Source organism: Pseudopodoces humilis, chromosome 22 (assembly GCF_049639895.1).
Source record: "Pseudopodoces humilis isolate 2021_Gansu_Grassland_sample_001 chromosome 22, ASM4963989v1, whole genome shotgun sequence".
In the NCBI taxonomy this organism is placed as follows: domain Eukaryota; kingdom Metazoa; phylum Chordata; class Aves; order Passeriformes; family Paridae; genus Pseudopodoces; species Pseudopodoces humilis.
The window spans coordinates 1,519,591-1,536,588 of NC_142221.1; the positions used below are offsets into that span (position 1 = coordinate 1,519,591).

General features: G+C 42.9%; 1 protein-coding gene across 10 annotated transcripts in view; it reads left to right on the forward strand.

Moving 5' to 3' along the window:
- Positions 1-9,252, forward strand: part of STRBP (spermatid perinuclear RNA binding protein) — a 60,124-nt gene extending 50,872 nt beyond the window's left edge. For 2 of the 10 annotated variants that reach the window (XR_015774396.1, XR_015774398.1), the window contains 2 exons: positions 197-264; positions 7,724-9,252. Coding sequence is in view for 1 of the 10 variants with exons in the window: in XM_088065953.1 (XP_087922079.1) it covers positions 197-201 (5 nt within the window). In the remaining 9 variants the exon portion in view is untranslated. Of the gene's footprint in view, positions 1-196 lie in introns of all 10 variants that reach the window. The other 8 variants (XM_088065952.1, XM_088065953.1, XR_015774393.1 and 5 more) reach the window with 7 other exon arrangements.
- The last annotated feature ends 7,746 nt before the right edge of the window (positions 9,253-16,998 follow it).

Consider the following 16,998-nt stretch of genomic DNA (forward strand, 5'->3'; position numbering starts at 1 on the left):
GGCACGTTTTTATTATGTCTTGTTAACTCAGTGTTTAAAGAGGTAATACATAGGTCTGAATCCCAGCTTTGTATTTCTCAAGGCCAATTCAAAGACTCCAGTTTCAGTTAAAAAAAGAAAATATTAACTAACACTTAAGAAATTGTTTGGTTTTACCAACAGACTGTTCTCCTTCAAATATTTTTCTCCTGTGTAGCATAAAAAGCTGTGTTGATACTGCTGTGTCAGGCACTGCATTCCTTGCATCCCTGTGGACACATTTGGGTAGGTACCAAAGCCAGGCCATGGCCTGCTCTGAATGCCACACCTTATTTCTGGCTATGTGTGATGGGTGACACTAATAATGAGAGAAATTATTTCGCTAAACTATTAAACCTGAACTCCAAATGAGGCATGAACAACTTTGATGATATTGCAGTTAAAATCTGCAGAGATCACATTACATTAGGCCAAATTAATTCAGGAAGCAGCCAGGTTTGCTTTCCTCCTGTGCTTGCAGTGCAGGACAGGAGGGCAGGCAGGGATTTATCTCTGCGTGAATCCTTTGCTTAGCTGTGGTTTTCTACAGCTGGAAATTAGGATACAGCCATCCATAATTAATTGTTTTCAGTTCTGTAGTAAATGTTTTAACAATATTTTACTTAGATTACAATGGGTTTGGATTATGACCTATTGGTGCACATGATATGTGTCGTTTTAAAATACTATTTTTTTATTTGTCTTTTAAACCTTGCGTTATGCAAAGTTGCATAGTACAGTGCTCCAGAAGTGCAGTACTTGCAGTACTTGAAGTTGCTGGAAACAACTCTTTTTATATAAAAATGGTTAAAAAATAAAAAAGCAAAAGGGAGCAAGCTGATGATGATGTATTAGCATTTTAGGGTCTCAATTCAGAGATGAAAACATGAACAACCCCTGACTGGTAACAGCTGACACTGGTGTCAAACAGAAAACCACTTGGTACAGAATATATAGTGGTGTATCAAGCCCAAAGGTCTGCATGAAAACACTAACAGCAAATATAAACTATATTTGATTTTAATATTGAATCATCAAATTCACTAAGTAACTGCATGTATGGGTTATCCATCGCTAAGGATGTTTCTGGATATAATTCATAGGCTGCTAAGAGAAAAAGAGCTGTTCAATAGTGTCAGCTTTGCTCCTGTGGGCAGGAACTTGCACCTGGGAAATGAGCTGAGGAACTGTTCCAGGGGCTGGCCCTGGAAGCACATAATCCTTCCGTGACATCTGCAGGACAACTGATGAGCAATCAGAATGTCCTTCCTGTTCAGGGGGCAGGTTTCCATCTGCTGTTATCTTCAAGGTGCAAACTCAGGGCTGGATCTGCAGTTCACCTACAGTTCAGTCCTTTTTTGAGCCTGGCAGGCCCAGCAGTGCTGATCCTGGAGCAGCAGGCTGCTCTGCTCCTTCAGACAGGATATTATATTCATCAAGGTGCATTATAATGAACTTCTCCTGAATATTCCTTTCCTGAGCTTAACTGCTGTCAGGCTGACAAGCACTGTCCACTTCAAGGACTGATAACAAACATTTTGCTGACTCTCATTTGATCTGCTTCTTTGTGGACTGTGCTTGGCAGCTTAATCCATCTGTATTTCTTTCCATCAGAATTGCTTTAACTGTGAATTTCTGTATTTTTCTGCCATCACTCTTTTAACTCTTAAAATCCTAAGCTTTCCACTCTCCTGCTGGTTTTTTAAAATTATCTCAACTTCACTGCATCTTTCTCCTCTAGATTTCTCTAATACCCTGCTGTTTGTAACGCAGTAAAGCATTGCAGTATTATGTCTGATATGGCCCCTTGCCTTTGCTGCCTTCCTTTTTAGTAGGAGAGAACCATTTTCTGATATGTGAAACACACTAAGATTCCTAAATCCTTAGGTTCTGCAGCCACTGGCAATCAGAGGTAAGACCCTAAGGTGCCTGGGAACCCCTCTCATTGATGTGGAACTTGAGAAAATAGCCCCATGTATTGAAGGGTCACAGAGTTGGCTTTGAAGTGCCCAATGTATTCACATTTGAAAGAGCAGCCAATTCTTATCAGGAGGTTTTAGCCTAATACCAAGCTATCATCTGATGAGTAATCTGGGTAACATCTGCTTCATCAATGTTGCAACAAGCATGGTTTTGCTAAGGCAGAACTAGAAGCTCATTTCTTCTGCATAATTCTTGTAGGTTTCCTTTTAAAAGCCTCCTCACAGTAGCCTGAATTGCCTTTTCTGTGGAGTTGGAGTTCTGTGTTACAGCTACTGAGCTTTGTATTTCTGCATGTACCCAAGAGCCAAACATGTAAATCTGGTTCTGTATGCTCTGTGCAGCTGCCAGTAGCATTACCAACTCTGGAGTACCTTTTCAGTCAAGCAGAAATGGTATTTTACAGTTTGAATTTCTAGTTCATGGAAAAGAATTCTGAAAAAGTTCCTTTCAATTAGTACATCTATAAATAGCAGACCAGGGAAAGTCTGTGCCTATACACTACCCACCTTAACACTAGTTTTAGCTAACCAGATGATCGTGTGTATTTTGGGAGATGGTGTCTGGCACTTAAAGGATTAAAAGCCAGAGATTTACAATAAAGAACCGGCCCGTTTAATGTGTTCTCTCTGCTGGAAATGAATGGCATCACCACTGACTTTGGAATAACACCTGTGAGCTTTAGGGGTCTGCTTCAGTCCCACTTTTGCCAGCCACATGAGATTCCTCCAGGCATGCTCTGCCTAGACATGGGTTTAGAGTAACCAGGCTGGTTTGGAGGGCTTGGCTAGCTCAAAGCATGATCTGTGGTGCTTCCTGCCATCGTGTTCTCTCTCTGCCAGTGCTTGCTGTCTTCCTTAAGCACACATTCAGGAGCTGGAACATGGTGACCTTATTCCTGGGCGTTTCGCCAGTTGGATGGAGGGAGGCCAGCCTATGCTCCTGAAGGGAATGTGTAACACCAGGCCTCGGTTGCCCAAGCAATTTCTGTTGGACACAGTGCACAATCCAACCCTCACAAAAGCAATTTAGTGCCTGGGTAGGTGGTTCCTAATCTGTCTAATTTGCTGTAGTGTAGCCAGTGTGAGCTAATTAGATGATTCAGCAATTGTCATGGCTCCCCACTTAATGTGCTGTAAATGCTGCTGCCACAACATTCATTGCTGTTAAATACCTTTGCTTCCGTGAATTCTGTCCTCCTGCCCTGCCTTTTCTGATCATCTTCTAGTATCTCAGTAAATAACTGATTCTCTCAAATTATGAAATTGTTATATCTAAGTATCTAGAGTCTTAAAAAATTTTAAGCAGACTGTGAAGCACTTTAGAGAAACTAGTTTTCCTACATATATTTCAAGTTATTCATGTGCCAGAGGACTATTTCTACTCATTAACAAAGATCTGAAAACTGCTCCAGTATCTCTCATCTCTGGAGACAAGCATTCTTTCTTTGAGAACACTTGCCTTCTGGTAGGAAAAGATTTAAAGTGTGTCTTAATAAAAGACTGTGCCCTCAAGCCCCTGAAATAACTTAATTGCAGAAAAGGGCACAAATCTAAAATTTTGCTTTTATTGAGCTATTGAGAACAATTTCCCTGACAACAAGTTCCTCAGATTATTAGGATGTAGAAAATGCAGGAGGAGGGGCATGAAGATTTTTCAAGTAGTTTAGGGGAAAAATCTTGCTGTTTGTTGGCTGTTTAGCTCTGGGACATCATTCTCTTGTCACTTCTTTATTTCCAAGACAGCAATAAATGTGAGCAGCTTTAACATACCATCTCTGATCCAGTCCTGGAACCATCCCTTGGAGAGTGAGCGTGGCACTCCCTGTTTTTTCTTCCACCAACTCTCTGAAAAAAAGTCCCTTGCTTCATTTGTAATTCTGTATCTGTACTTCTGAGCCAGTCTAGAGATGGAATTGCTGAACATCTCTCCAAATGTGTATAAATGACAAGACAGTATTTCAGTCTTTACTCAAAGTTACAAGTTTCCTTCTGCCTCTTGTGCTTGGTATACCAAGATATGCTCACTCAGTATAGTTCAGTATTAGAACTTCTTGCTTTTAGCTAAATTCTAAGACAGTTGCCTGTTACTTAATGAAGGGAAAACAATGTCCCAGCCTCACTGAGTTCCAAGTCACAAAGAAGCTTACAAAAACAGCTCCTATTTCCGGTGGCTCTGGGAAACAGCACAGCTCTGCTGCTGTGGATTCCTTTGGCTACATGATGAGATGTGTAAACATGAAATTCAGATTGTTGTTCTGTCATGAAACTGACTAGGACCTCGCCTCTCTGGCATCAAAAGAATGAAAATGAGCTCTGTGCTGGGCACGCTGAGGAGCTCTGTTAGGAACGGCTGTTCTGTTTCAAAAAACAGTAACTCAGCTCAAATGTTCAGCACACAGACCCTCTTGGGCTTCCTGCTGAATAATCCAGTGAAAAATGAGGTATTTTATTGACTTGTTTAAAGCAGAGCAAAGAGACAGGGTAGCTGAATCTGCTGTCTTAGTATAGGAGACAGTTTGTCTAACAGCTTGTTGGTTTCATTCCACTGGAAGTGGAAATTCTGCTAAAGTCATTTCAGAGCACTTCACCAGAGAAACCCAGCACTGAGGTCCTGTGCCCATGGACCACAGCAGCAGTTTCACATGCACTTTCTTTTGAACATAAACCATTTAAGGTAGTGGTTAAGTTGGCATGAAGAGAATTGTCATCACTAAACTGTTTTATTACTTAACCCCAGTGTGATGTCTTCTTAGCTTTATTTGTGTCATCTGAATCCATACCTATTTATGTCCAGGTATTCTGGTGCTTTTTCTGCTCACAGATACCACATTCACTTGTTGGTTTGTAACTGATATATGAGATAATACAAAAGCACAAGACACATCTGCCTGTTCCTCTGTCTGCTCCTCTCTCTGGGGTTTCCTTGGAGAAAGGGGCTCTTCCTCCCAGTCTGATGCTGTGTAGGCAAGGCAATGCTTTACTGTGAGTATTGTGAGTTAGGTAAAAGTTCATCAGACAGTAAGGTTTAAATTCAGTAAAGTGGGTTTTTTCTCCAGTTCCTGAGATTGAATGAAACGTTCATACCACATTGTTTATCTTGATGTTTATGAGGAGCCGAATGTCCAAAAGTGGTGTGTGGAGATGTGCAGTTCTAAAGCATATCTCTTATTCTGGATGTTGTTTTATCTTGTATTTGATGCCTTAACTCTAGAATTTAAGGTCATATATACTGTACCACAGTATATATGTAGTACACAGGTGGTTCAGTACTTGTGTACTTTAAAAGAACCCATCAAGCCTACTCTACAGAAACTCTTATACAGACTGAAGCTTTCTCAGGGGGAGTACTCTTCCATGTTTAATTAATAATCCACCAAGAAGAGACAGTTATAAGAATATAAAGAGCATTTAAAAATTTTAACTGCAGAGACTGAATTTATCTGAGACTGAATTTATCTGCTTTCTAGTTTCAAAGATTTGGGGCAATAAGATAACTAAAGCTGCAGTCTCTTCTCTGCTGTGTAAGTAAACGACTTCAAAATGTTTTTGCACCAGCCAGAACTGCATGTTTGTGAAAACCACTGGACTGTTATCTCTACTAGAATAAATAACACTTAATTTTAAAAGGCATTAATTGAATGTAACTGGCTATCCTTCATTGGTTAGTAGAGTTGAAATGAGTAAGAGCTGCAGTTAATTTTTAATTAAACCTGAGCCTCATTTATACCTCTAACCAGGATCTAGAAGCTCCAGCTGCCTTATGCTGCAAAGCAGTTCATGAGGTGTAGTGCAGCATCAGCTTGAACACAGGATTTCTGAATGCATCTGCTTCTGGCAGAATACACTGAGGCAAGAGAGAGAAAAGATAACAATGGAAGTAGAATATCCTTCTCCAGTTTTAGAGGTAAAGCATCATAGCTGGAAGTTGGAGGGAAGGTAGCACTGCCTTTTCCAAGTCCATTAAGAGAGTCTGTGGTAAAACCAGGAGGTTTATGTGTGCTGGGGAAAGCCAGCAGCCTTGTGTACTGTGAGCACACACAGCACACACACAGGGGGAGCTTGGATTGCTTTTTTAATAGTTAGTGAGAAATTAGGTAAGAGGTTTAAGCTATCCATACAGCAGGCTAAAAGCTGCTAATGATGTTGCTACAGGAGAATTTATTTTTTCTGTTCAGTAAGTAAGTCCAGGACTGCTGGTTTTCCAGAGGAGGAATGCAAGAAATACAATGGGCAAATTTTGTTTCCTGATGCAGCCCTACCCAAAACAGAGAGATAGTTCCAGGCAGTGTACAGAGCATGCAGTTGAATTTTGGGAGGGAGGAATAATAGTAATTTCCTCCAAAGTAATAGTAGTTAGTTGTTTCTGCAATGCCCACAGTATTCTAGACAAGCTGCCTTTACACAGAGGAGCATGGCAACAAGGGAAAGCAGGTACTGCTCCCACAATGACCTGTGCAATGTGCACATTTCAGGTCGCCAGTGTTGATGTAACTCCTTATGACAAAGTAGGTTCATCTTACCAGCAAAGTGTATTTTGACATTCTATCCACTTCTATTTTTTAAGCTAAAGGGGAGTTAATCATAGCACTCATCTGTTTCGAAGGGAGTAGAGCAGAAGGTAAGTTTCAACTTCATACTTTGAAGCTGCTATGAATAGATAAACAGCATTCCATGGAAACAACCTGATGTAGTTATTTTCTTCGAGCTTCATTTCTGTGTTCTTGCAAAAGCACAAGCTTGTGTAAGCGTAATCAATACAAAGTTACTCAGGGTACTGCATCATCTCAGCAGTGGACACTAACTGCATCTTAAGTCAACAGGCACACATAAATCAAGCTTAATTAAGAGGAACAGGACATCTTGGCAAGTTTTGCTTTACTATTGGCACTGCTACAATTTAATGATCTATGCATATCGAAATGTGTGTATTGCTGCACTCCCAACAGAATGTGAGTCTTGTAAGGGTGTCCTGTAAAGTAACAAAGTCAGGGTAAGAGAGACAGTATTTATTCTTCTGTCATTATTTTCACAAAGAACTGTTTCTAAGCAGATGGAATGTCATTCTGCTCAAAGGAGAATAACGGTGGGCTAAAGCACAGCATTCAGAGCAGTACAGCTTTTGAAAAGTTAGTGATCCTATGAATTTAATTATGAAAATTCTGGTTTGCAGTACAGATTCTTTCCTGTATTTTTAAACTCAATATCACTGTTTCCCTGCTCAAAATAAAAAGATAAATACAAGTGTAGTTTTCTAATAACATCTATTGCATGGAAATCCACATACACTGGAAGAAAAGGGAGGCTGTACTGCAGAGAGCATATTCAACTACAGAGCCATTCTCTGGGCAATGCTGCATAATTTAGGAGTGGGTAACCATGCCTTCAGGGACAACATGACACAGAGCAGATGGTTGAAAAAAAATCACAGAAAAAAGGCCTCCAAGCTTTGTCCAGTCATACATTTATCCCTCCCTGCAAAAGGGGACAGGTACATTCATACATGCATAATGAGTTATCTGTCAGGCATCACAGAGGTCCTTAAGGACAAATGTTTTGGAGCCAGTCTCCTTTTGGACCGAAAAAGGAGGAAGTTGACTCTGTCTTCCAGTTCCAAGGTGCAGTGTCTTATTTCTCATCCTAACCCTAAGTCAATATTTATTGATCAAACTGACTAAGCTTTTTAGGCTGACCAGCTCTCTATGAAGCAATTCTGTTCTCTTGAGCCTCTGCAGGGGCCAGTAACTGGTGCTTAACTACTGTTTCCAGTCCGGAATGTCACCGTCCTCCAGCTGCCCCAGAGCCAGGCTGGGACACTTGCACTTCTCAGAGAGCAACACTGCTGGGGGTGGGGGCTCTCCAAAGCACTGAAGTACGACAGCAGAGCAAGTCCCAGTGGGCTGTATGCTTTTTAAAGTCCTGTCCAGTTCTTAGTGACAAAGTTGAGCATGAAACCTGTACTGCCAAATGTACCAGCCCCTTGCTTAGAAGGGCATCAATGGGAAGCAGTCTCAGAAGTGGAGATTTTGAGGAAAGGCTGGTGCTTTCCAAGGCCAACTCACAAGCTTTTTTTAATGGTTGAATTTCCACCAACCAAAAAGCACCATCAATGAAATCAATTAAAATTGCTGCTGATTTTGGGCTACAATATCACCTTTGTGTAACCTAAACCACCATGCATCTAAAGAATTCTTAGGCAAAGACTTGTCAGGAGGCAGAGCCCTTCAGACAGGAAATCTGGCAGTGCACTCTGATGTGACTTTTCTGATGATAATTACTTCTCCAAGACAAGGCAAAGACAGAGGCAGTGCTTTGGGGCAGTGTTTCATGCTCAGCAAGTTTGTAGAGGGAAAGGAATGAAATTCTATAAATCACTTGTACTGTATTTGTTTCTAGACTTGAATGAATTTCACTTTTCCTTTGTGAGTCAGCGTATAAAACATTAAAGAAAATGTCTATTTTTCTAAATCTCTTTCACCAATAGAGGTCTGACCTGCAGCCAAGAGATGGGTTTATTTATCCACAGAGGATGGAGTGTTTATTTCTGAACTAAGATTGGATATGGCATTGAATAAAAAGAAGTATGACCTATAAACTATCTAAACCTTAAATACTATGAACAAATTCCACAAATAAGTAATATGGTGGATGATTCCATCTTTCTTCCCAATAAATCTCTCTCAAAGAAGTTACCCAGAATTAAACTTCCAAATGAAGTGCAAGAGATCCTTGTGGTCTAATTACAGACTACTTTCAAAATACTTCAGTTTTCTCCCAATTTGTAATCAGTAGAGAACAATAACTGAACTACTCAAAACTATAAATAAAGCAATTTCAAATAAAGTAATTTGGCAACAACCATGGCTATTTATAGCACTAAAAATATAATTTGAACATTTGAATTTTCTTAATTTGGTAGCAGTTGAGTGGGAAGAAAAATAACTGCACAGTGAATTTTAAATTGAGCTGTATCTACTCACTGGCCAAAAAAGCCTGCAAATGTAAAGGGAACGCTCTTTGTACCTTCAGTTGCTTCCTCCTGTGCTGCTGTACCCCGTACACTTGGCTTCATTTGGCTTCTGTGCTGTGGTTTGTACGCCAGCCACTGTTACTGACTGTACACAACACGATCTGCACTGTAATCTCGGGTCATTTCCACTGGTTGTAACCCAACACTACAGACTTCTCTGTATATAAAACCAGAACCATGTCCCATTTGCTTCCAATAGCTCCAATAAAGACTTATCTCTGTAAACAGGAATTATGGCCTAATGATTGGTTGGGTGGGTTGGTTACAGTGAGCAAACTGCCTTCAAGGGGTTCCTCAAGCCTGGGATGCCAAACCACCGAGCTCCACTGTGCCTGAGTCAGGTAACGCACTCAGCAGAAAGGAGAGACAGGCTCCCGAAGGCTGCAGGGTTAGCAGAGACGACTTGGAGATGCAAACATAAAGCAGATTTATGCTGGAACAAGCAGAATGCATTCCTTCACAGAGGTGAAAGCGAATAAAGCATTACCAGATTGCAACTTAAAAGGGCTGCTGCACACAAGTACCTCTGGGGGGGTCTGCCTTGGAAGCACTACCAGAAAAGCCAGAGAAGGCTGTGATGCTGTGATCAACCATGAAGGCAAGTTTCACACCAAAAAGAAATCTGGACAATTCCTAGGATTTAGCTAATTAGAAAAATAATGCTAATTAGCTAATTAGATATTTATTTCTTTTCTTAAAAGATAAATTACACACACAAAAAACAAGTAAGGATCTTTCAAAGTTCTCTCCACCCCTCTCATTTCACTGTGTTGTTAAACATTAAAATTCCTGTGGTCCCAGTTTGTCCATGGAGGTCCCAAGCAAATCCAAGCAATTTCCTTGTCTGGAGCCACTGAGGGCAGAAGTTGGGGATACCATGAAAATTGTGTGGCTGGTGTTGTTTGCTTGAGGTTGTAACTCACGGTAAGATTTACTGAAATATACACATATGTCCAGTTGCCTGAAGTTACAGAACCCAGCTGTACTCGAGAAGAGAAGTCAGTGAACATATAGTCTTACTTTTCTTGGAAGTGTTTTTCTGGTCTTGAAATGCTGAACTGAAATCTGAGTGCAGAGGTCATTAATCAAATTCAGACTTGAGAAGGGATTATAAACTGTTATGAGCTATAATTGAGATTGCTGTTAATGAAATGAGATATATGAAATCCCACAGCTTAGAATGTATGATAACTGGACTGGGACTTGATGTGAGACTTCTGCCCTTGACAGGCCAGGGTGCAGCCAGCCCAGTCTGCTGGTGTACTGCAAACAAGTCAGTTAAGCACAAAGAGCTACACTCAGAGACAGCTGTACCAAACCAAACAAAACCATGCATCACTTAAAATGTAGAGCTGTATCAAATATTTAGCAAGTAAGATCCACAAAGAACTGAAGAGAGTTGCTTAAGAAAACATCATTAACACTTAACTGAAACTGAAATCAGTCTTACCTACCCTATTAGCGTAATGCCTGTCTGTGCTCAGGCCTGATGTTAGCTGGCTCGCTAGGAGGTCATTCCAAAAGCTCCCTCGGGATTATCATCTCTGAGGTGCTGAGAAGGCTGACAGCTCTTCAGCAGCAGCCTGGCAACTGCTGGTCGGTGGCAGTTCAAAGCGAGCTGGGCCCACTCCAGGAGCTGGCGGGCATCCTGTGGCCTCGCAGGAATGGGAGAGGGGCACATATGGGAGTGGGACATGGGAGAAGCCACACGGCACTGGGCCTAGGCTGGTAAAGGATGTTGGCACATCCTTCTTTCCTCATTGTGAAAATGCCTGGCATCTCCTACTCAGTTTTACTCCTGTCCTGCTGTAGCTAAGCTAACTTGCCCAGACAGTTACAGAGTATCTCGCTTGGAAGAAAAGGGAAGCTGTGATTTGTGGCCCCCCCCACTCCCCCCACCCCCTGCAAACCAAGAAATACCCAAGTCCATCTACTTTTCCTGGGCAACCTGCAGTGCCTCTCACTATGAATCTGCAGCTGAATGCACACACTGAAATCTGCAGCAGAAAGCTCCTTCATCTTAGGCCCTCCCCAGCACTGTTTGACTGCCCAATCCCCTGCTGGCACAGCACTGAAGGGATCCATGCAGAAGGAACCATCTGCTTAACAAGCAAGATGTCCAGTTTATCTTGCTGCAATCAGCATCACCTTGGAAAAGTGTATTTGATTACAGAGGAAGCAGAAAAAAAATATTGACTGACTGGTGTCCAAGCTTGACTGATGTCAAGCAACTAACAAGCCAGCCTGTAACTTCCACGTGCAAAGAACTGCTGCATCTATAAACCTGCCCAAAACAGCACCCCTCTTTCTGCAAGAAGTGTCATCTCACTTAATTGCTCACGACATAATGCTGACTTTAGTGGTTTGCTGCAGGGTTGAGTTCCAGCAAGTCAGCTAGAAAGAGTTTTTCCCATTTGCTAAGCTGTAAATTATCCTTCTCTTTTGTGACCCCAATCCTTGGTACAATCAACTGAAAGAAACTGGAGCTGCCGCTGCTTTCAGGGCCCTGAATTCATCTTCACTTTGGGCTATAGGTTCCAGCACATTTATTTGTAACACTGTAAAAAGCCTGTGTGTACTCTTGTTACAGTTACAACAAAAGACCCTTTCTTGCTCCAGGCATGAACACAAGGCAAAATCCTAAAAAGGCCTTTAGATCCCAAAAAAGGGTCACATACCCTGCACAAATAACACTTCCCTCTTCCCCTTTTCTTAGGTGCTGGCACACACCAAAGGTGGGATTTCCTGCCTGGAATAAAGTCAGGCTCAGCATTCTGCTGGTTCAGATTCATTCAAAGAAACTTTTTTCTTTTTTTTTTTAAATCTGGGTAACTTTGGATTACAGTAGAAGGAAGGCTAAACCAGGGCAAGATGACAAAATACAGCTCAGTAAATCCAATTATGCTGCCCTGCAAAGCAGTTCCACACAAATTCCTATACTGGAAATACAGTAAGTCTTGAGGTAGCCACAGGACTCCTGCATCCAGCACAAAGCAAGCATATGGACACGGGTTTGAGCTGCTCAGCTCAGTTATCCTGGGTTTAAAGAAAGATGCTGTTACATGGAGAAGACATGAAACTTCTGTCTGTACATTAAACTATTCTCTCTGAGATCCAATGAATAAAAACTTTAATGGAATTTAGAACTTTCTAGTTATGGTAGTTACTGGCCTCTTCACTCTGTCCTAACCATGGGAATGTGCAACACCTGTAACTTCTAAAGACAATCAGAGTTGAGGCTACTCCTGTAATGCTGAAGCTGGGGGCACCCAGGAGCTGTAGTTTGCTGCTCGTGTCTACAAGCAGCAGCCGTGTCATCCACAATTCACAGCAGCCTGGCACAGGCACCCACAGCCCCTCTGGCTGTGGGTCTGCCTTGTTCCACACATAAGCCCCCTCAGGGAGATGCACAGTCTTCATCGTGTGAAACACCACCCCTTCCCCTCCATGCTAAATGAGATCTTGCTCCTCAAGTGATTCCCTGTGGTATTATGCAGCAGTTCTGCCATGCCCTGAGTAGGTGGCAAGCTCAGATATACACTGCTCTGTAAGCAACCAGCCTTCATCCTCCTCCTCCTCTTTCCCACCCATTCTCTCTGGTGCACCAGTATTAATTACCATCAAAGCACTTCTCTAAGCTAGCAGAGCCTCCAGGACACGGAAGGCGTTAGATCACTCCCCTGTTTTCTGGGCAGCCAAGACTTGTGCCAAAACCACAGTGGTTTGCTGTGCTGTTCTTAGAACTGATAAACCCCATGAGAGCTGATAGTGACACAGCACTGCCATCTCAGTGAGTCCTTTACTACCTTTTCTCAGGCACAGCAACTGAATAAAACCTAAACAGCAGTTTTGTTTTCCCTGTGTGACATAAACTGACCAGGCACATCAGGAAACTGCATCAGGAGTCATTTCAGTGTCCCCTCCCAAATGACATTTATGAATGTGGCTCCAAGGCCCCCTTTCCCCATCACACCACCAGCTCTGCGCGTGGACAGATGCTCACAGCAGGGAGTTTAAACACACAGCTTGGATGTTTTCATGGCACACACTAACTGTGCTCAGCATGAGGAGGGCTTCTGCTCAGAGCTGGCAGCCTGCAAGTCTCATCTCTTCTGCACCTTCTGGAGCCTCAGAGCCCAGTGTGCCTGTGATTCCATCTTAAACACTGCAGCACTTTCCTAAAAATCATTACTTTTGTCACAAAAGCTGTTGATTAAGATGGACCCCTCCAACTCCGTAACTGAACCAGCCTGCTCACTGCCATAAAACAACCTGCACTTGGGATTCTTGATCCCCTCCAGTCGCTGCCATGTTAAGCCACACATCAAGGGCCTGTGAGATCTTGAGAGACCAACTCATGTCACTTTTAGCTGTAACTCAAGCCACTATAGCTGATTAAAACATACTTTTGCCCTAAATTCTTAACCAACAAACATTTTAAGCTTTTTGTATTCTGAAAAACTTCTGTGATACACTTTTGCTATAAAGTTTGCTACATCTTCTATCTCAACCATTATTAATAAACAGAGGATCAGAATGATTTACCTGTAAGTTCAAGGTGTATTAGAAACACATCCCAGAGATTTATTTCCAAGACATTTAAATTTTAGACTTCCTCCTAGCAGATCATTTTTGCACAAGGCCATAATACAACTTTCTGATCATCTTTGTAGGACTTCTAGGAGGAACCCATGAATTACTTAACCAGCAGTCAGTGGTGCAATTGGCTTTTCATGCAGCTTCTCCAAGGGGAGAACAGCCCACGGCAGCCACTCATCACATTACAGATCAAACACCTCCACTTTATTAGCTCTCAGACCTGATTTCAAAGGTTTCCACTTCAGAAGGCCTCAGCTCAGACCTGCCTGTGACAGGCTGCCATGAACATCACCCACCTCCTGCTGAAAGGCTGCTGCATGGGAAGAACTCACTGCCTGCCTCAGCCTGAGGTGCCTGGGTGGGGGGAGGGGTCTGTAAGCGTTAAAGAACAGACGAGGCCATTTAAACCCCGTGCAAATTAAGGCGAAAATTTTACACCCTCTCCACAAGGGTCATTAATGCACTGCAAGTTCTGCACAGGTTTTCCCCAAAGTATCATTCATCTCCAGCGCTTATTGTTTGGATCTAAAGCACTTCTGTCACTCTGGTGATCTGCATGGTTCCCTCAGGAAGCACCGCCCCCCCCAAAGGCCGCTGCTCCCCTCCAGCCCAGCGGTGTGCCCGCACTTCGCACCTTCTTCCCGCCGGACAGGCCCTGCCCGGGCCCCGCTGCAAGGCTCCTTCCCCGGCACCGCGCCTCAGCTTCCCCGGCCCTCACGGCAAACAAAATGGCGGCGCTGGCGCCTCCACACCCAAGGGCTGATCCTGCTGCCAATCACCCACCAGCCTATCAGAGCTCGCCGCGCGCCCCGAAGGCCCCGCCCCCGGGAAAAGCGCGGGAAAGTGTGAGGGCTGAGGAGGCGCCCGGCGAGGTCTGAGGAGCCAGAGCGTGTGGGGTGGTCTTCGAGCCCCTCCTTGGATAAATCCACCTCAAACAGCCCGGTTCTACTTCAGTTAGCTCAGTTCCACTCATCCCCCATTCAGAAGGAACTTACATCACCATGCGAAAAACCTTGACTTCAATGCTAAACTCAACAAACATGGCTCTCAAGCAGAGCCCTCCTGCTCGCCTTACAGCCCGAGTTTCATACCGTGCCTGTGGCCAGATTATCCCGAGGGAAAGCCCTCAGTCCCAGATTACGCTGTCGTGCTTGTTAGTATGCAGAAAACACAGCAAAACCAAGCCTGTGTTGCTCAAATGCATTAGGATGGATGTGCAGTGGTAAATTCTAGGAAAATCTCTTTTATGAAGAGACCTTGATGGTCTTTGGCAATAGAGAAGGAAAAGCACTGCACAATAAAGTGATGGGAAAAGGCAGAAAAATTAAATTAGAAAGCAACCCCCTGAGTGTCCACTGAAGGCTCATTTCCTGCATATTTTATTTTTTTTTTTTTATTATTCAGGAAGGACTGTCAGTTCAATCTGTGGGCTCACAGGAGCTTCCCTGATCCATCAGGGCTCTGGGCACGAGCCTGGGTGAGTCGCCCGCCTGCAGTGCTGCCCCCGCACCCGCCAGGGCTGGAAAACCTCCCTGGATTAAACTCTTATGTTAGGCACCTCCAAAGTATCTAAAGTTAGGCTGGATGAATGTGAGCCAAGCTGTTGAACAGATGGAGTGAAATCCTCCTCTTGATAACAGGAACTTTATATCACTGCCACAGATAAGAAGGGCAGCTAAAAAAAGTCAGGGAGGTAGTTATATAAATTTCAAGACGGCTTACCAGCAATGCTTAAAGGTAAAACTTTCCGATAGATCCTGAATATCCACTTCCAGCTGTGGACCCTGAGCTGCCAAGAAGTTCTGCAACACAAATGAGATTGTGACACTCGAGCTCCCACACTGAGACCATTGGAACTTAATGATACAGCACAAACACGCAAAGCATTTGGAAGCTGGAGCCTGGGGCACCGGAGATTAATCCCAGCATCAGCACACTTGCACTGAGCTGGAGCTCAGTACTCAAACCCAGCTCAGGCACATATGAACAGAAAGGTGACTGACTACCAGAAAATAACAATCTCATTAATGTCCCAAATGCTTCCAAACACACTCATTCCTTTTCTCTTACAGGGCTGAACAGTACTTGTGCTTACAGCAGCTCTGACTCAATGTGGTTTTCTACCTTCCTTATTCATAGTTTTGAGTATCTGCAAATTCAATTTCATCATCTTAAAACTGACCTGCTTCATTGTCTTTCACATGTAGTTGTGCTTCCAAAGATGCACATCTGAGCACTGGATTCATTTTTCATAATTAACTGTGGATATTTTAGATGGACTTGGATGTGAAATACATTGCTAATGTTCATTTCCGAGCACCAAAACCCTCAGGTAGGCATCTAAAATAATCCGTGACTGGAAACTGACTATAAAGTGCTTTGGATGCAATGCCATGAAGCAATTATGCATGTTCTGCATCCATACTAAAAGGGGAGTATATGTTGCATGCAATCTGAAGATAATTTTTATTTAGAGAGTAGAAGAAATCTGAACAATAAAGCAGCTTTTGCTCTTCCTTTAAGTACCTCATTTTTGGAGGAAAGTACACTATTACACTATTTCTCAGACCCTTTGAGGAAGACAAGTGGATAAAGTATTCTTGGGTTGCTTCCTCCTGTCCCCTACTTACCTTTAAACTTTCTCTAAAGGTTGCAATTATTGAGAAACTGCAGAGCTGCCCATACCAAGGGATGCACCTCTGGGAAGACAAAGCAGTGGAGACCAAGCACAACCACATAACACCATTCTCTTAAAGCAAAATATGGCTGGAAAAGTGGCATCACAGCAGCCTCCTAGAGCAGGGCTGCTTTCTGAGCCACCTTTGGTGGTTTTGGTGACGAGAATCCATTTGTTCTCCTGGTTATCTCTGCAGAACACAGGGCTGGGGAGCGGAGCTGCCCTGTGACCCAGTCAGTGCAGCCCTGAAGTCATGAGGGCTCAGCCATGGCTACAAAACCCTGCTGAAGATGCCATGAACCACACTTGACCCCAAATTTGTTACTGATGGTGATAAGCAGAGATAGCCTACATTTATTTTGCAGATTCAAGCAGAATTTGGAGGGCCAGAGAAAAAAAAAAATGTTCTAAATTGGACATGTTTGAGAAATACTGAGTCACAAGTTTCAAGCTGCACAAGGTCATTTTTGCAGTTTCTTTTTTCAAAGCAAACCCTAGATTTTATTATATAAAACCAGTGTTGGCAGCACTCAGAACATGCAGTCTTTTTTAGCAAAGCCCTTTGCAGCATGACTGTGGTTTCAGTCTTGGAGAAGCCTGCAGATGCTACTGCTTCTACTTTAAGAAGAGAATTAGCTTTATATTGCAAAATATTTAATAATTTTCTGTTCAAATGAAATGAAACAACAAAATAG